Source organism: Neophocaena asiaeorientalis, unplaced genomic scaffold (genome assembly GCF_003031525.2).
Source record: "Neophocaena asiaeorientalis asiaeorientalis breed wild unplaced genomic scaffold, Neophocaena_asiaeorientalis_V1.1 scaffold798, whole genome shotgun sequence".
In the NCBI taxonomy this organism is placed as follows: domain Eukaryota; kingdom Metazoa; phylum Chordata; class Mammalia; order Artiodactyla; family Phocoenidae; genus Neophocaena; species Neophocaena asiaeorientalis.
In genome coordinates this window covers 2,177,631-2,197,471 of record NW_020173042.1, presented here as the reverse complement: position 1 = coordinate 2,197,471, position 19,841 = coordinate 2,177,631, and the positions used below count along the sequence as shown (strand labels likewise).

At 45.9% G+C, this 19,841-nt stretch overlaps 1 protein-coding gene across 1 annotated transcript in view; it reads right to left on the bottom strand.

Annotated features, from left to right (window-relative positions):
* CNTNAP2 (contactin associated protein 2) overlaps positions 1-19,841 on the bottom strand; it is a 2,003,631-nt gene that overhangs the window by 159,195 nt on the left and 1,824,595 nt on the right. Inside the window, exons 20-21 of the mRNA XM_024742848.1 lie at positions 10,802-11,038; positions 3,046-3,179 (exon numbers count right to left, since the gene is read on the bottom strand). Of these exons, the coding sequence (XP_024598616.1) occupies positions 3,046-3,179; positions 10,802-11,038 (371 nt within the window). The remainder of the gene's footprint in view (positions 1-3,045; positions 3,180-10,801; positions 11,039-19,841) is intronic.

Below are 19,841 nucleotides of genomic sequence, written 5' to 3'. Positions count from 1 at the left end.
CTCTAGAGGAAATGAAGCCATTTATAATCCCTTTACACAGAAGTAATCACGATTAACCTTTTATTATATCTTTCTCCATACATTCTTGAGGTTGTAGAAGTTCTCAAGATGGATTTGTAGATTGTTTCCAGGAAAAAAAAATTAGAGTGTTTTTTTGGAGTTCTAAAGGTGCCCTTGGAATTACGTCCACACTCTACAGTCTTCCCTGCCTGCAAGAAAGCAGGTCATGGGAGCAGGGAATCGGCCCGACCTGCTTGTCTGGAAGCAGGCACCATATGTTTTCTTCCTCCACCATGTCTACCTTTGTTTTCCATCTGGGCTGGACTGGAGAGGCTGGGCTGACAAAGACCAGTGCACCCCAGACCATGAAGTCTTTCCAGGCTGCATTCAAGTGGGTCGAGGCATCTGCTTTCTAAACATGTCCAGAAATCTCAGTGCAATTGCATCCCATTGTATGACAGAAGGAGGAGGTGGGCGACAGGGCTTTCCAACACCCTGGGTATAATTCCTACGGCCGAATTAGTTCCGTGCCTTCTACGATGCTTCCCACTTCTATCTTCTCCTTTACCTCAAAGCATTGTGCAGCCAAAGTTTTTTGTACCCATCGTGTTTCCTTTTCCTGGAACTGTAGTCCTGTTCCTTGGAAGATTCTCCCCAATTCCCCACTCTGATCATGAGGTTTGATCAGGGGCTATCAGTCACTGTTCCCCTCCCCTCACAATAGGGCAAGTGTGTGACCCCAGCCAGGTCAATCAGAGACCTTCTCCGGATTTTAAAATGAGAACCGAGAAACTAGGATCTTGCTTCTGGTCCCAGCAAAACTGGGAAGATGTGAGCCGACTTCAGTGCCTGTGTCCCATGATGTGTGGAAGATGAAGTCTGCTGCAAGAGGAATTGTCCAGAGGCAGGTGGGCAAGCAGAGAAGATGGAGGGAGGGAGGGAGGGAAGGAGAGGAGGGAGAAGGGGAGGGAGCGGGGGAGAGGGGGAGAGGGGGAGAGAGAGAGTTTCGGGTAGTGGCCTAGGCTTTGTTTTAATCCTCCAGGTCCCCTGCATGCTTTCAAAATTTTGGTTTTCCCTTTCTTAAATTCTATAACCTACCCTAGGAATTTTCTCTACAAATGAATTCTGAACTGGTTTTCTGTCCTTTGTGATCAGAATAGCCCTGAGCAATAGAAGCCGGTTCTCCCAGCCCCGCTTTGGTCCCCTGGACTCTGCAGGCCTCTGGCTCCTCCACTGCGTGGATTTCTCAGCCTTTCCTCAAGAGCCCCAAGTCCTTAAAACAGCCCATCCCTGTCCCCTGCTTCAGGGTAATCTCTCGTTTACTGTAGCAGACAGCAGCTCTGATTAAGCTAATATTTGCTCTTAAAGAGCTGCTGCTTCCTTCCAAAGATTCCCCAGTTGGTGGAATTTGGCAGAAGGGAGGCCATCTTGACCTTCTTTACTCCAGACTCTCATTTGGGGAAATGCACCAGGAAATGGAATTATTTAGCCTATCACCTGGACTCGCTTCTCCCACCCACCCCACCCTCGTCTTTGCATGTGGTTCCTCAACCCACAAGGCTCAGTCCCGACACACAACGCGTTTTCTTGGAGACAGCGAGGATTAACCTTGCAAAACTCCACAGCTGAGACAGCTCCCTTCCTTGACACTGTCCTTCAAGCTGATTGTTGAGCACTTTTTAACTTTTAATATTATTTTGCAATGGTGAAATGGCAAGATAATCACTTTCTTCAAGAGAGGTGACAGATGGCACACTTTAAAACAAGAGAATGCCTCTAATCAAAAGCCAATAAACACAACGTTGATAAAATGGTATAAAACCACCCCTTTCCTGTAATGGTATAAACCACCATACTAATCCTGGACTTGCTGGCTTTTCTGAATCAAACTTGAGTTATGGTGGAAGATGGGCGTGGTTTACTCCATAAGTAATTTGCAGCACCTAACACGTGACAGGCACTGCGCTAGACTCAGTGACTGTCCATCACTATGAGAGAAGCTTATTTATGCCCCATTTGATTAATTGAGCAATAGGCTGTAACTGCACATTGTCATTTTCCTAGGAAAGGCCTCTCCTGAAAATGCTCTCTAGCATTTACTGCTAAAGGCCAAGTGTAAACTCCGTATCAAGTTATGAATTTGACATCCGCCAGTGCTCACGAAGAGACGGGGCTTGTGCCTCTCCTCTGCAACCTGAACTTCCCACAGTTAGCAGCCGAATCTGAATCCGAATGAGGTCGGAGAGGCTGCTGGACCCCTGCCAAATGACATTCCACTTGACTGACAAAACAGCATCCCCCTGCTGCACTTCTTCCTGACAGGTATCTATTTTGAACCCCTTCTAGAGAATGCAGTGACAGTTCCAGCCTTGATCTTTGCCTTAGTTCCCAGGGAGACCTCCTCATGCCATGTTTTATTCATGGTGTCTCCCAGGCCGGTCTCTTCATTGTAAAAATCGGTCGTGGGGGTAGGGACAATCCATGAACCTGAAATAAAGTTTGAGTGTCACAATAAAACCGTCCCTTTGTGTACGGAAAGCCTACCACCAGAGTCTGAGATGCTGGGGAAGGTTTGTGTACTGAGGATTTTTAAGGCAAAGCATCCATAGGAGAAAAGAAAATAGTTATTCGCATTGCACTGGAGTCGTGAAGGAAGTAGGTCAGATAAACCAAAATAACCTTTGCTGGGAAACGCGATAAGCTTCAGACATCTGAGACCATGCAGAGAAAAGATGCTGCAATGGATAAAAGCAGTAGACCGATAGACGTGCAAGGCTACAAGCAGGAAAGCTACAAAGAACGTACAGAGTAAACATTTATTCTACCTTCTCCCAAGAAATCTCTTCTCCATCAACTCTGTCATTGTCCTTCCTGTAGGAACTGGATATCTTTCTACTTCACAGGTTAGAAATTTGTAGGAGAAAGTATCAGAAGCATCTCTTCCACCTGTCCTAACCGCCTAAAACAAAACCAATAGCCCAGCATGACAGAGGACAGAGATTGCAACCCTGTATCACATCCGCCTGATGAGTAACACGTGTGTACCTTGAGAGTAATGGTCCTCTCGTGACGGGTGACATTAACGCTGTGGGGCTGCCCATTGGCCATGCTCCTGTGGTCCACGTCAATATTATACGGCTCCCTGGTGCCACCCAGGCTGTACCGGATCTGTAAGCTTCCTACACAGAGAAAAGAAAAGAAACTCAGTCATTTCTCCACTCTGGATTTCATTTTAATGTCACTTCCCCCACCCCTTGAGGCTAATTCCATTAAACTCAGCTTCAACGTCCATCAATGTCACCGCCGGTCTGAATTCTGAGTCACTAGCTCAGAGGCACACTAATCCATAAAGGCTCACAGCACCAGGCACGCGCATGTTGACAATCTACCAACAGCAAGCCATCAGTGACCGTCATCTCCAAGTTGAAGCAGCAAATGGTATAAACAACCCAAGTCGGGATTGAGCCTGGGATGGCAGAATGAGAACATACACGATACAGGACCATGGAGACGCCTACAGGCCCCACAAAATACTCTGTGAAATAAAAACTAAATGCAGGATGCCGGGATGGCCTCATGCCATCAGCAAAGTGTGACATTCAGCATATAAAAGAATCATGAACATACAATATTAAGAATAAACATAATTTACAGAAGATAAATCCATGGGATTTTGGGAGGCTTCACTGAGACCAAGAAAACAAAGCAATGGCTTTTATTCTAGGTTAGAGACCTCATCAATCCAAATGCAAATCAAAGGCAAAAAGATGGGTCCTCATCGCCTCTCAGCTGTAGTTCACTTTGCCTCAACAAATTATTCTTTTTTCTCTTTCTTGTTTCTTCCCAATAATGACAAGCAATATTCCAAAAGATTAATATTCTATATCCTGCTTTTAATTAATCAGCAAACGTAGCTTTTATTTCTTAGTTATGATTTTTAAAGCCATCGACTTTTTATCTCATTTTTTACTCAAATTGGAATCTTCGTGTTAATAGCTTTTGACATCTCAGAGCTTAAAAATGGAGCCAGTAATTTAGCAAGAGTTTAGTCAACTGTAAATCACCTCAAAGATTCTTTGTCGCCTTTTTCATTTGCCTTCCAGAGGAACAAAACTGATATTCTAAGTTGTGAAATAAAACATGATAATTAAAACTTAAAAAGTGAACAGAAAAGAGAAAGAAAGTCACTGGAAACTCCACCGTCCAGAGGTAAACTACTCTAAATATTTGGCAATATCTCCTTGTAGGTAATTCTCATGTCCCCATGTGTACGTAAATAAATGCAGTAGTTTCTGAATGCTGCCCTTCCTTATTTAGCGTTACATGTGCCATTTAAAATGTTGAACTACGTTCCTGGAATTGAAAGAACAATCATGAATTACTTGCATTTCCTATTTTTCCTTTCTGAACAAATCTGGCAAGGCTTCACTATTTGAGTTTTCTCTTGGCACTTGATCCTAGATTCCTTTGCTTTATGGCGTTTCAACCAAGCACTGTTGACTTTCATCTCCTAAATGGGTCTAAGTTCACCCACTCTCCCCCATCTCCACAACCACAGGGCCTCCACTGGCACCTAGAATGCCCTGGTATCGCTCCCATAGGAGCCTGCCCCTGCACGCAGAGCTCCTGGCCTAACTCAGGGCCTCTGTGCTGGCCACAGCCTATCAGTGACCTGACGGCCACCACCTGAGCTTCACCTGCATTGGCTTCTGCCTGGATCACGTGATCCAAATCAGTCCCTCCTTTAAAAGTGATCACTTGACCCCATTTCACTCTCAGGCGAGTCCCCTCTTTCCGTGCTCTCTTACTACTAATCCATTAATGGAGGTGTCGCACTGGGACCTCAGACACAACATACGTGAAACCAGACTCTTGATCTTCCCCTCCAAAAACTATTCCATCACAATTCCCACATTTCAGTTAATGGCCACTTTATCCTTCCAGCTATTCCTGCCTAAAAGCCCGGACTCCCCTCTTGCTCCTATAATACACGTATGATCTATCAGCCAAGCTTCTTGGCTCAGTCTTTAAAACACACCCTGAATCTTACTGCTCTCATCACCTCCATTTCTATTCCTGGACCAAGCCACCCTCGTCTTTTGTCTGGATTACTGTACTAGCCTCCATTCTCACTACTGCCCTTCCGCCACGCTCCCTCAGCCCAGCCTGGCCTCTGCCCCTCACGTACCGGGTCTCTCCACGCGGCAGTCAGAGCGGTCCTCTGCTCAGAACCCTCCCATGGCCTCCTGTCTCACTCAGAGTAAAAATCCATGTCTCCATAACGGCTCACCAGGCCCTCTGTGGTCTCCGCCCTCATCTCTGACACAACCTCTCATTATTCTCCTCCTTTCTCACTCCTCACCTGAACACACTGGCCTCTTTGTTGTCTCCCCAGACGCCAGCATGTTCCTGCCTCAGGCCCTTGGCACCTGCTGGTTCTTCCGCCTAGGATGCTCATTTCCCAGTTATCTGCATGGCTGACCCCCCAGTCGCTTTAGGTCCTGCTCAAATATTGTCTTCTCAGTGATCATTTCTGTGACTTCCTTATTAGAAGCAGAATTTACCCACTCCTTTCCCTTGGCCAGGCTCTCCCTTTTCTGCCTTATTTTCTTCCCCATGACAGTTCTTACTATACAACATACTACATACTGTACTTAGTATGTTTACTGCTGTCTTCTGCTAAAATGTAAACTCCATGAGAGTAAGAATTTTTGTTTATGTTCTTTATGACTTAATTCCCAACGTCTAGAACAATGCCCGATACATGGTAGGTGCTGGATAACTACTCGTTGAGTGAATGGATGATGGTCTCCTTGCTTCTGTGCTTTCTTCCTTCCCATGTTTTCTTAGCAGAGAAATCTTTTCAAGAGGCATAACTGACTAGTTGTCTGGTTCACTTAAAACTCTTCAAACTTCCCAGCTGCTTATAGGATAAAGACATACATTCTTTTTTTTTTTTTTTTTTTGCGGTATGGGGGCCTCTCACTGCTGTGGCCTCTCCTGTTGCGGAGCACAGGCTCCGGACGCACAGGCTCAGCGGCCATGGCTCACGGGCCCAGCCGCTCCGCGGCATGTGGGATCTTCCCGGACCGGGGCACGAACCCGCGTCCCCTGCATCGGCAGGGGGGCCCTCAACCACTGCGCCACCAGGGAAGCCCAAGACATACATTCTTAACATAGCTTATGATGTCCTGTCTGATCACAGCCTGCCAGTTACTTTATTTTAAAACATGCCATTTACCCTCTTACTTTTTACATTCAAGCTACCTAGGACTTCTCTTATTCCCTAGGAAATACATTTCTTCCTGCCTCAGGACCTTTGAATATGTTGCTCCCGTTTCCTGAGCTACTTCTCTCCCCACTCCTCAGTGATTTACCCTATTTTTTCTTTATTCTAATAGCATTAAAAACAATCTATTGTTTGGCAGTGAAGGAGATGATTAGGCAGTTGTTTGGCTACAGGTAGAAAAAACAAGTCAATTGTCTTGAGTTTTTATTCTCCACTTTACTTCTGGTGCTCTGACCTTGTATGATCACAGCCAGTTTTCTTAAATACACAGCTGTATTCATTCATCATTTAAAACTTAATTTCTTTAGAACATACTTATTTAGTGCCCCTGTTGAACTCAAGTTTTCAAGGTCTAGAAGTGGACTGCCTGGCTGGCTATAAGTGTGGAGTCCACTTCTAATACAGACATCCATCCCCAGCCCCTGTATGGTATGGGCCAGGCCGTGCCTAGATCTGGGGATGCAAAGAGAAGTAAGAGAGGGCTCTGCCTTTGAGGCTAGGAGTTGGAGGAACTGGTACTTATGCCAAAAAAGCCCCACAAAACCCTGGACATTTTTCTCCCTACTGTCTCTTCGCCATTGGCCCCTTTATGTTCTCCAGCTCATTAAAATCAGTATTAAGTTGTTTTCGTTATTTTTTCTCTTTCCTGGATTTCTTGGACTTTGTAAATGTGATGTAGAACTTCTCTAACTGCTTCACTTAATGGCAATGGAAATGATTTGCTTTGAGGAAAAAGATGAGTTGGACCTTAAAATTTATATATAGTGAACATCTATAAACAGTAATGGCAATATTCTTGAATAATAAAATTTAAATGATATATTTATTCCTTTCAAACAATAGCACAAGAAAACCACTAAATGATGGGAAGGAGAATATTAGTATTTGTTCATTAAAATAAAATATTATTAAGATGGAGAGATACTTCACTTCTTGCATCTCATGTTCATCTCCCGGGTGAATTAAAGCAGTTATAAGGGACTACTCTTTTACTGGCTGCAGCAAATAATGTGCTTAACAGATTTATTCTCTACTGGTCATCATCATTACCATCAGCAAACAATTACAGAGCACCTATTGTACGCAGGAGATGTAGTGCGGGGGCCTTTCATCTCACTGGGAAGACAGGCCATATTTATAACAAAGATGGGTAACAATACAGTGTACTAAAAGCCAAACAAATGACATTGAAAATAAGTGTAATAGGAGTTTAAAGTAAGCAGAAGTCATTGAAAGGAGGTGAGACTTGATCTGGGTCTAGAATGAAAGGCAGGTATTAAGCTACAGAGGAAGATGGAGCTTTTCCAGATAAGGGAGCACAGCAGGCAGCAGGGCAGACATCCTTGGGGTGTGTGAGGAGTGAAGAGTTCGTGGAGAAGGGAGAGAAGGGAGGCGTGGCCTCAATGTGCGGCAAAACGTAGATTAAATCATGGGCTCTGGATAATAATAACCGCTAACACACACACAGCGTGCGTGTGTGTGTGTGTGTGTGTGTGTGTGGTGTGTTACGCTTACTAACTCATTTGACTTTCACAGCACTGCTCTGAGGGAGACACTATGTAACAGATGATGAGACAGAGGCTCGGAGTGGCTCACGGCTGCCCAAGATCCCACAATCTGCAAACAGAGAAGCAGAATTCAAACCCAGACTTTCTGGTTCTGTACTCCGAGCTCTCACTCAAGAGGCTGGTGGGTCCTGATTGGAAGCTGCTGGGACTCGGGATCTGTCCTCTTGATCCTGGGGAAGGAGGCCCTCCTGGCTCTACGACAGGGACACTGTGTGTGAAGGAAGACCTACTCTGGCTGGGCTGGGCAAGGTTAGGGTGACTGGAAGCAGAGAGACGGTCGGGACAGAGCATCCCAGGGACGCGCTGAGGTGCACTGGTACCCCACGGTGGGGTCACGGGGTGCCAGGAGCCCGGCTACCCTCAGGACTTGGCAGATCTGTGGAGGTAAGGCCTGCTGGAGTCCCTGGGCTGGGGGCCTCCCAAACACAACCTCACGCATCTGCCCAGGTGCCATTCAAAGATAACATTCTATGTTTGCCACGCCAGCAGCAATGTCGGGAAGCGCCGAATCAGAAGACATTTGCCAGGAGAGTAGCAGTGGGGAAGCAAAGGAAGGGATACTCTGGAAGGACATGGTGAGAACAGGACGCACAGGACTTGTCAGGCTGGATGGCCCGCAAGAGGCGGAAGGACGGAGTGCTCATGAATGAGGCCAGGCTGTGAGTTCTGGTGTCTGAGAAGTGGTAGCACTGTCAGAAGAAGAGGGGCCTGGTTCTGGGAGCAGGGAGGACAATACAGCTTCCAATATGTTAAGTTTAAGAGATGCCAGGGCATTTAGTTAACACTTTTTATTTTATTTTAATGACATTTTGGCTTAGTCCTTATTGATGTCTTTTCCCTCAATGAGTTCCTCAAGTTTTTCTAGCTTTAAATCTCAATTCATAAAAAATGCAGTATTTGGAGTATGAAAAAGCCAAATTTTCATTAGCAATTGAGGACGGCCTTGCAATAATTAGAGAGAAACCGACTGTCCATGCTTTGCAAATGCACCGAGTGTTCTAGAGGTCTCCAAGCAGGGCAGTGGAGAACTCTGGGTCCAGCATCAGACACCTGGGTTCAGGAACCCCAGTTGTGCCATCACCAGCTGAGGGTGCAAATCACCGAATCTCTCTGCGCTCCAGTCTACCACCTGCAGGAAGAGGGTAAGAATGGACTCTACCTTATAGAGTGTGTGCTCTTGGGAATTAATGCATGTGAAACACTTAGCACAGCGTCGGGCAGCCTTACATGGTAGACATTAATATGGAAACGACTAGTCAAAACCCCTGAGCATGACAAAGGCCCACAGACACACGCGTGGGTGCTCGCAGGGGCCGGTGCAGGCTTGGGGGCGAGAGTTACTGGATAGAATTGGGACCAGATTTTAACATGGCAGTGGCTTGAGGAGCAGACAATACAGCATCTACTGAGGCATGTTCCTGACATTCTTGACGAGCTAGAGGTGAGAACCCACTGCCCACTGAGGCGAGGCTGGGACGTGAGGGTGGAGAACATTGATGGATTAAACAGCTACTTAATCTGATGCAGGAGAAAGAAACTTAACAGGTGAACTTCCAGAGAGCAGGGGTGCACACTTTCCTACTTCCTGATTTAACTGGTTTTTTCTGGTGAGAACAGGGACAGGATCACTGAGAGCATCTGACATGCGTGGAAGAGGGTTACCCAGCAGAGACAAGTCAACTGCGCAAACAAACAACGATACTCTGCGCTCACATTACTGCTGTTTTTCTGTCCATCGCTTTTACAGAGCTAAACTGATATCGTACGGTCAAGGCTGTATCATGCCTTTTCTTGGTTTTATATAATATTACATAAAAGTGTCCTCCGTGTCATTAATTACTCTTCATAAATATTATTCTTAATGGATACACGATATTCCATAAAATGGTGATTCCCTCTTTTACTAATCATTTTCCTAAAATTTAACTCCTAGGTCCTTCCCAATTCTTACTTTCATAAATAACACTATAAACTATGATGAACATCTTCACGCTGAATCTTTGTCTGATTTTCAGCTTCTTTCTTCAGAAATAATTTCTGAAAGGGAAGAGTCCTAAGGAACATTTTTTTCCCACCCATCTTTTAAACCGACAGAGCACTGCCCAGAGAAGTTTAAGAATTTACTATTTTATTACCACTCAAGCTGAATTGGGTTAATAATAATAATTTTTAGTTCCCACAGAAGAAAATCTTGATCTTTAAGATGCCACGACACTGAAATAGCTGTCAGAAAAGGCTGCAGGACCGACTAGAGAATGGACTTGAGGATACGGGGAGGGGGAAGGGTAAGCTGGGACAAAGTGAGAGAGTGGCACGGACATATGTACACCACCAAACGTAAAATAGATAGCTAGTGGGAAGCGGTCGTGTAGCACAGGGAGATCAGCTAGTGCTTTGTGACCACCTAGAGGGGTGGGATAGGGAGGGTGGGAGGGAGATGCAAGAGGAAGGAGATATGGGGATATATGTATACGTATAGCTGATTCACTTTGTTATAAAGCAGAAGCTAACACACCATTGTAAAGCAATTACACTCCAATAAAGATGTTTAAAAAAAAAAAAAAAAGGCTGCAGAGCTTCAGTCATTAAAGAGCAAGACCATGAGAGAGGTAGCCTCCGTGTCTCCAACCTGTACAGTCTCACTGGGAAATGAGAGACATTTGCTCCTTGATAAACCTAAATATTTTTATTTGTAAAAAAGAGATCTTAAAACTCCAAGTGTCATAGAACTCAAGTTTTCAGAGAGGAAATGGACTCAGTGTTTGGCATGTTTATATGCTTTAGAACTGCTCCGATTGCTCTGAAAGATTGTAAGTCCATTTGTATATTCTAAAATAGGATGCCTATTTCAGTCGCACTGACACTCCTGGCTTAGTGTTTATTTGGAGATGGTCCCCGATATTACAACACTGAAGGGCAGAAGGCTAGGTATCCTCGTCCTTACCGGTGGGTTTGACAAGAACTGCCAGGAAGTCGGTGGTGAAAGAGCTGACGTAGAGGAGGATGCAGGGTGCCTTGGTGGTGCTGAAGCTGAAGCAGATCTCCTCGCGGGCCAGGTCCGGGGCCCCGTTCTGCGGGTCCAGGGAGTTCTCCGACCTGCTGCCCGATTCCTTAGCACCGGACCCGGGCGCCTGGAAGTTATACCGCAGCCACATCCCCTCTTCAAAAAATGCACCCACATCTGTTGAAAAGGAAAGAGAAAATGGAAAGGTGAGAAGTCCGAGGCTAATACCACCAACCATTTAACCTGGGTAGACGGTAGCTTTGTCGTGGCCGCTAAGGCTGTTCCCGGAGGGTGGACCGACTCCAGGAAGGGAACGTCTATGCAGACGGACGTTGTTTCATCAACACGGATACGCTACCAAAACCAAAAAAGCAGTGTAACAGAGTATAGCAGTCTGTCAACTTAAAACGTAGGAGCTAAATTGAGAAACGTTAACTCATACCAGAAAAAAGTTTCACGTTTAGTACTTAGACCAAATAACTAATTTCTGTTGAAGAGAGATGCTGAGAATAAAGGCAGTGGCATTGTTAGGGAACTGTTGACCGACACCGCCCACCTCGGCCAGACCCGCTTCCCTGAGCTGTCTCACACAGGAGGTCCTGATAAGGAACATGGTGCTGTGGAAAACTAGCCGGGAGAAGACGACCAACTTCTTAGAATCCCTCGCGCTGGAATCCCTCTTGGCTGAGCGATGCGCGCGCCATCAGGAAGGACCCTGAGTCAGACCAAATACGGGCCAAGCAAGATGATTGGCCAGGCACAACCCGGAAACTAACCCCATCACCATAAAACCTGAGACCATGAGCCATGTGGCAGAGCAGTTCTCTGGGGTTCCCTTACCCTGCTGCTCTCTGCCCAGGTGCCCCTTCCCGATAAAGTCTCCTGCTTTGTCGGTACATGTGTCTCCTTGGACAATTCATTTCCGAGTGTTAGACAAGAGCCCACTCTCGGGTCCTGGAAGGGGTCCCCCTTCCTGCAACAGTATCACATGAACCACTAATTCAAGGAACTCATGGGCATCTTCTGAGAGATCGGAGTTGCTTTGGATGTTCACCCAGGAAAGCCCTTGGTGAAATCCTGATGAAGTCCTGGGAGACTTTGGGTCTAGTCTTCAGAAATCACAAGACATGAAGGTAGGGGTAACTGGGCTCGAATTTGGTGCTGCCTTTAACTGGTTATGTGGCCTTAGAAGTCGCTTCACCAGCTTCTCTAGGCCTCAGCATTTTATATGTGAAAGAGAGGTAATAACAGTGAGAATTACAAAAAATAATTAAAGTAATTAGCACATAATAAATAGTACCTATTATTATTATTATTAAGAAATTAGAAGAAAGGTCACCCATCCTTCAACAGTTTTTTCCTGTGGCCTAATCAATGCTAATTAGTTTTTAATCATTGCCTGGCAGATAAGCTCCTGCTACAGTTTCTCCATTGTTTGCTCCATGTTCTAAAAGCACCTCCTGACTCCCTGTGAAAGGCTGGGGGCGCTAGCAAGGTCTGCTTGGCCTCTTCACAGTTAACTGTTTCATTGCCTTCTGCACGTGCCCTTGAAAGCATTTCCCAAACTTCTTTGCCCGTGGAACCCGTTTCTCTCGTAAGACTTGGCATCCCACTAAACTAGCATTACACAGAGTGTATTTTGTGAAACATCCGCTCTACGTTATAATGAATAGGAGAGGACCGATTTTAAGAGGATCCTTTCCTCTGGGAATTTTGAGGTTTGCTCTTGTTAAAGAAGCACAGGGCGAGTCAGCAGTACAGTGTGGTGATTCCGGGTCTGCAGTCAGACACCTGTGGCTGACCAGCCCTGCTAACTTGGTCAGTGGCTTGAAACTCTAAGCTTCAGCTTCCCTCTCTGGAACCTGGGGCCTCAGGTTGTCGTGAGGGTTAAAGAACCCACGGATGATACTTAGCCTGGCGCCTGGAATGTCTGATAAGCGTCCAAAAAAGATTACTTAGTCACATTCCAAAGATGGGTTTCCCCTTTCTACTGAGGGCCGCAGACGCCGCCCTGACCCCTACCTCACATGATCACACGCACTCCACCCGGCACTGCTGCAGAGGCTGCCACGTCCTGCCTCCCACTGAGCTGTGGTGAAGAGGTCAGTTGACGACAAGCTCTCAACTGTGGGTAGTACTGTTCTCCTGGACCCCCACCCAAGGGCTTTTGCAAGTGTGTGTGTGCGCGCACATACATGGAGGGTACTATTGGCATTTGGTGGGTGGGGGTGAAGCCTGCTGGGTGTCTCGTGACATGTGGACTGCCTCACACAATTAAGAATTGTCCTCAAAATGCCTAGAGTGTCTTCGCCGGGAAACACAGGATTAAACAGACACTTAATCCATGCTAGTCACTGCACGACTCACCAGGACGTAAAGGTGCAGCAAATGCATCAACGCCCTTAAAGAGTCTTCTGTCTGAGACTGAGCAGGACCCTGTGGGGCTCCTGGGCACAAAAGACTTTCTGTGTCCCCTTCCTTGGGTTCCAAAGTGCAGGTGCAAACAACTGCTGATCAGGGAAGGGAGGGGATGCAGAGACCAGGGAGGAACAGTCAAGAAACAATAGTGCAGCCTTGGGGCAGGGTCCTGGTTCCCCCTCGATGGATACACAAAACAATATCTTTGCGCTCTTCTGCAGAATCAAGGCCCCCAGCAGATGGAAGATGTAACTACCTGATGATGCTCTCTTCATTCCAGAGAAGGTCACAGCTCGCCCATCATCACCTGACACCAGATGATCTCTGGACTGAAGGAATGCGGGCCCTGCATGCACCCTCATCCTTATCAGCAACCTCGCCCCTCGACTGTGAAACTCCTCACAAACCCCCACTGGGTTGGGACACACTGTTTTGAGGGCATTAGCCCGCTGTGGCCCCCTTTGCCTGGCAAAGCAATAAAGCTATTCTTTTCTACTTCACCCAAAACTCTGTCTCTGAGATTTAATTCGGTGTAGGGGTACAGAGGCCAGATTCAGCTTCACGTCCGGTGGCAGGTGTAGAGGAGACACATCGACACTTTGAACACAGTGTGGTGAGAGTTATGGTGGTTTACTTGGTAGGTTATGTGAGAAGAACCCCCTCTTACTGCCCAGAGGATCCTGAGCTGCCTTTTCCACTCTCTCAGCAAAGAGAGTGGAACTGATCACCAGCTGCATGCCCGGCACTATGCCGGGTGCTGAGGTTACAATCCTCGTTCTCAAGGTGCTCTTGATCTAGAGGAGAATTTAGGCTAATGGACATCATCAGAAGGCAGTGTGCTCAGTACAGGATCAGGTTTATATAAGGGGCACTTGGAACAACGGGGGTACCAGACCTGTCTCCAGGGCTCCAGGAAGACTTCCCAAGTGAAAAGACATTGCAGTCGGGGCCCGAAGAGCCAGAGGCAGGTCGCTATGTAAAGGTGAAGATGAAGACAAGCCACTTTCTAGCTGAGGGCGCAGCGTTCAGACAAACTTCGGGGCCAGAGAGTCTGCAATGTGAGCATCGCGCTCTCAGGTGAAATTCACACGCTCCTTTTTTTTTTTTTTTTTTTTTAACAGTATCAGTTGTTCACACAAGACTCACTAGGCTCCCACTACTGCTGGGAAAACAGTGAAGGAGACAGAGGTGATCCTTACCCTCAGTAGTTCAGATCCTAGTGGGACAGACGGACATTACTAGGACTGGCTGATGTGACAGTGTCTAGCAGCTGGTGGGGCAGGGAGCATTCGGGGACAGCAGGCAGGCAGGCCGCCTAGAGCAAAGACACCAAGGGGTGTGTTTTGCCAGCAGAGAGGATCTACCAGAGGATGCAGGGGTCAGCATCTTGGAACGGGTTTGGGCCAAGCAGGAGAGAAGAGGTAGACCTGGGGCCTGGAGAGAGGGAGGGAGGAAGGCTAGAGATCAAGGCTGGAGGGTTTGAACAAGCCAGAGGCGAGCAGACAGGGCGGATGCACAGGGAGAAAAAAAACGTATCGGGCCCTTGAAACTCAAGACTGAGGAGTGCAGCACCTGGGCCTGGGAGGGGTGGGGGTTCTGAGCAGCAGAGGCTGAGGAAGCAGGTAAAGCCAAGGAGACCACAGGCACCTGAGCCACAGATGCAGCGCATCGCCGGTGAGATCCTAAGCTCCCTTGGGCCAGGCTCTCCCCAGGTATTCTGCTCCCAGAGAGAGGGCAGAACTGAGTCCCTGACAGCACTTCTCAGCAGGCCTGGGAGTCTGTTAAAATGCTGGTGCTCAGGCCCAGCCCCAGATTTTAGCTCAGAGGGTCCGACTCAGAGGGTCTTGAGAATCAGCACGTGTAAGAGGCGACGCTTAGGGACACAGAGTCTGCGGTGCTGGGAGCTGGAACGGAGGCAGGGTAGTGCACTCGGTGGGGCTGCTGGGCGGTCCTGTCTGGGTGAGAACTTAACGCTTTTCTCAGATAAACTGGCGACAATCCTTCCAAGGCAGATCATAAAGGGAAATTTGGAAAGCTAGGGATTTTGGATAAACAAATAAAAAATATGCCATAGAGAATACCTCTGGTGTATTTCAGAGTCATCCATCGTTAAGAAGCTTTAAGGATTCATGCCAGTATTGGAGGAAGGGATATACCACACTTAAAAATGTTGCTCTGAAACCACACTGTAACCCAACTGTCAAAGCGGGGCCTGGGAGTGCTGTGAGCCATTTAAGGTTCCAAGTGGCAGAATTACAGCTGTTATTTCATTGTTTCAGATCTTTTTAAGGAAATGCCAAATCAGAGTACTGCAATTTCATTTAGGAAAGTAATATTCCCATCCCTTCTGAATGAATAATTAAAATAATGCTTACTTCACAAGCCCCAAATAACATCTTTTCCCCCATTAAATGATCAAAAAGTTGATTTCGAATGCTTGATTTAAGGTTTAATACTAATATGAGAGAGTTTAGTTTTTGATATTAATTTTTTTGGATAAAAAATGAGAAATTTTGGGTCTAGTTCTTCTAAGATATATTATGAAGGAGATTTGTTGAGTTATGCGTCTCAAAATTTTGCAATACATTATGCCAGACTTAGGATCATAAAGGCCACAGGCGTCTTGAAGCAGACAAGTAACCTTGTCTTAACCATTTCTTGGTCTTCAAAATGGATCATATGTAAATTACCCCTGACTGTGGAAGTAAGTTTGGAAATGTTTGAAATAAACTCCACAAACCATACATCCCAGAAAAATACCACAAAGGTATCCTCCCCTTTGTCTAACCAAATCCCTGATGCTCACAGTGGAAAAACACACAGCTGGCACCCACCCCTGAAGTTAAATTGCTCATCTTTTTCTCCTCCAAGTTCTATAATTCTATTCCTTTTGTCTTTTCACTTAGGATATGTTTTGCAACCTATATTTTTTAAATAGACATGATTCTTTCTGTTCTCTAACTTCCCCCTGAGGACCCAGAATTGAAAGTCCCCAACTCACAGATGGGTTCTTTCGCAAAAGTTTATTTCAAAGTCAGTAACTTGCAACTTGGAACTATTTTCCCATAGAAACAATGCTTTAAATGATGGTTGGTTTGCCAGGAGAGTCTACAAATGCTGAATCACTCTGGATGGGTAGTAAAAGATAATTGAAGAGTGCCACTGTGTATTAGTTAAAGCAGAAACAACAGCAACAACAAATGTTAAGGTGTACTGTGAATGTGAGAACCCCAGGGAACCATGTTCTCACAAGGCTTTCATCTAACTTATCCAGGAGTGTGCTGGTAAACGTTACACAGCTGGCTCTCCTGGGGGGAAACCCTGATTTGTGGTGTCCGCCTATTCCCATGGCGTAAACACTCCCGCCTTGGCTAATTTCAAGCTGCCAATGTGGCATCACTAAGAGATGATGGAGCTGGGAAGAGATGTTCACAGTTGGTCTATCAGCCTGTGTGAACTGCCTTCACCCACTGTCACTGACCCAGTCATTCAAGCAAACCACCTTTACTGAGCCCCCATCTTGGCAGGTGTGTTAGGCTGCTCAGGCTGTTATAACATATTACCATAACTGGGTGTTGAAAACAACAGAAATCTATCCTCACAGCTCTGGAGGCTGTAAATCCAAGATCGAGGCACTGGCTGGTTCGGTTCCTGGTGAGAGGTCTCTTCCTGGCTTGCAGACACATTTTCTTGCCATGTGTGCACATGGCAGAGAGAGAGCTAGCTCTCTGGTCTCTACTTCTGAGGGCACTAATCCCATTATAAGGGCCCTACCCTCATGACCTCATCTAAGCCTAGTTATAGTCATCCCTCGGTATCCATGGGGGATTGCTTCCAGGACCCCCCTTGGATACCAAAATCCTTGGATGCTCAAGTCCCTTATATAAAATGGCATTGTATATAACCTACATACATATTCCTGAAAACTTTAAATCATCTCTAGATTACTTATAATGCCTAGCATAATATAAACATTATGCAAATAGTTGCTGGTGCATGGCAAATTCAAGTTTTGCATTTTGGAAATTTCTGGATTTTTTTTTTTCTAATATTTTTGATCCGTGTTTGGTTGAATCTATGACTGTGGAACCTACAGGCATGAATGCTGACTATACCACCAAAGGCTCCACCTCCAAAACCACAGCACTGGGGCTTAGGGCTTCAACATATGAATTTGGTTGTGGGGGAACGCAAACATTCAGTCCATAACAGCAGGCTTCCTTCTTTTTAGCTCCTGCTGTAACCAAACCTTCCTTTGCTTCCTCCTTCCTGCCTTCCAAAGCTCTCTTCTACATTGTCCCAGTTACCCTGGATCCTGAAAGCTCTGTTCAGCCTCTATAAAATTTAGGAGAAATTTCTGCAGAACAGACACGGCAGCCCCAGCCTCGGGTCACTAAACTCTTTCATGGCTGAATTCCAGTGATCAAAATGATCACTCTCATTAACTGTTTTTTAATTGTCATCGAGTAAAAAAAGTTAAGTGAATTTTATGGAGCTCTGCTCCTAGAGACCTCGGACGTCACCCTTCTGCATGTTTCCCGATTTTGAATCAGGCCCGGTTCCTTCCAGGGCAACCTGCAAGGCTCAGTTATGTTTAAACTTATTTCCTATTCTACTCCCAAGGCCCCGCTATCCTGAAATACAACCAGTTTCTCTCCTGGCCTTGTATCGGCAAAATCTGCTTTTTCTCTCCAAGTGTACCACTCTGAATTTCCCTCCTGACTTTTAAAATTCTGATTGTTTGCTGTTTTCTTTAATTTACTATCATCATTTTGGGCCAACAACATTGGACGCAGACGGGTTAATGTTCCTCTCTACTTGTTCTGTTTCCACAGGTGAATACATGTCTATTGCAGCCATTTCCCACCATTCTTTCTAAAGGTCAGGGTACACTGCCAGGTCAGTTTGTGTGTAATAAATTTCAAGTGTCTGAATCCATACAAAGGAGAAAAATACCAAAGAAAAATCTCATACATTTAGCCTGAATGGTATGTGCTACCCATGAGACACAGGTGTAAAGTTTATTACTGGAAACACATCAATAAACTATATGTTCTATGAGTTGACTATGGAGGAGCCAGGGGGCCTTCTCACTTGGAGTTTAAGAGCCAACAGCACTGAACACATTTACTAGAGTCTTAAACAGGAAGACAGTCTGCAGCCAGAATTTCCAGGGTCAAGCTCCTGAAGCTGTTACTAAGCATTACCGGCATATATGGCAGTTAACAGGTTAGAGTGTTTTGGGGAGAGCAAGGGAGATGAGGATGCCACAGCAAGCTTCAGCTGAGACGTCTATAAGGGATTAACGTGGTACAAGCGGAGGGCGGGAATCAAGAGGTGTGGGTTTCAGTCCTGATGTCGCCACCAAGTAGCTCTATGACCCTGGTCAGGCAAGTCATTGAATTGCTGGACTTTAAATCATTCTCATCTTAAATACTGAACCCATATCGATCTGGCTAGCACCCAGGCTCTCCCATATTTTCTTTCAAATATTTATTATATTTGAAAGAATATAATAAATTTAAGCCATGAAGCTATTAGATATTTAACAGGGAGTAAATGATATTTAAGTTAATTACTGAGGGAGAATGAGATTTAACTGGGATTTGGGGGTAGGGAAAGCATTCTAGGAAGAGAAAAGAGCATGTGCAAAGGCCCTGAGGAAGGAGGGAATATTAAGGACCAATGCAATCAAGGTCAGGATGGCTAAAATTCGGGGGCAAGTGGCAGGAAGAGGCGGGTGAGAAAGGGAGTGGCATGTTGAAGATTTTTTTTGTATAGAAAGTAATGGGCAGCCCTGAAGGGGTTTAAGTAGAGGTGACATAATCTGATTTGCCATTTTAAAAGATCATTCTGGCTGCAGTTTGGTGAAAGGATTGGAGGGAGAGGAGAGCATTTCACTCCAAAACTTAAATTTCATCCCTTTTCTTAACATTTGGGGTATCATTTGGAGGGGGGGGTCACTAGAGACATTTCAGAAAATCTGTAAATCTTCTGAAACTTCAGGTGAAAGTAAGTAAGTGTGTATGCACTCTTCTGGGGAGAGGGTTAATAGTTTAAATAAAATTTCATGACCCCAACCCCCCAAACTTGAGGAAAAAAAAAAAAATTAGTTCACTCCTTACTCACTCAAAATGATCCACTGAGGTGCTCAGGGTCGTTAGGCTCTGTGTTGGATGATGACTCAGGCCCCAGAATGACCTTCCTTACCCTCACTATCTGGACCTGCTGCTTCCTAGCTGCGTCTCCTGTGCTCTGCTTGTGGTCTTGCCTGATTGGGTTACTGGCTTTCACACCTCCACTTCCTTCTCATCCCTTCCCTTCCATTCTATTCCTTACTCACTATTCCTGTCAGGGTAAGCACCAGCTCCTTGCTAAGAGCCCCATGCAGTGTACAGAGCTCTTCTAAGTGCCCTCCCAGCTCTATGTTATAACTTCAGTCCAACGCATGTAACCTTGTTCGCATTGAACTGGTAAACATTTCTTGGACTCTTACTCTAGGCTAGGCCCACGCTGGTAACAAGAGCAAACATACGGAGACTTTTCCGGGAGGGAGTCCGCA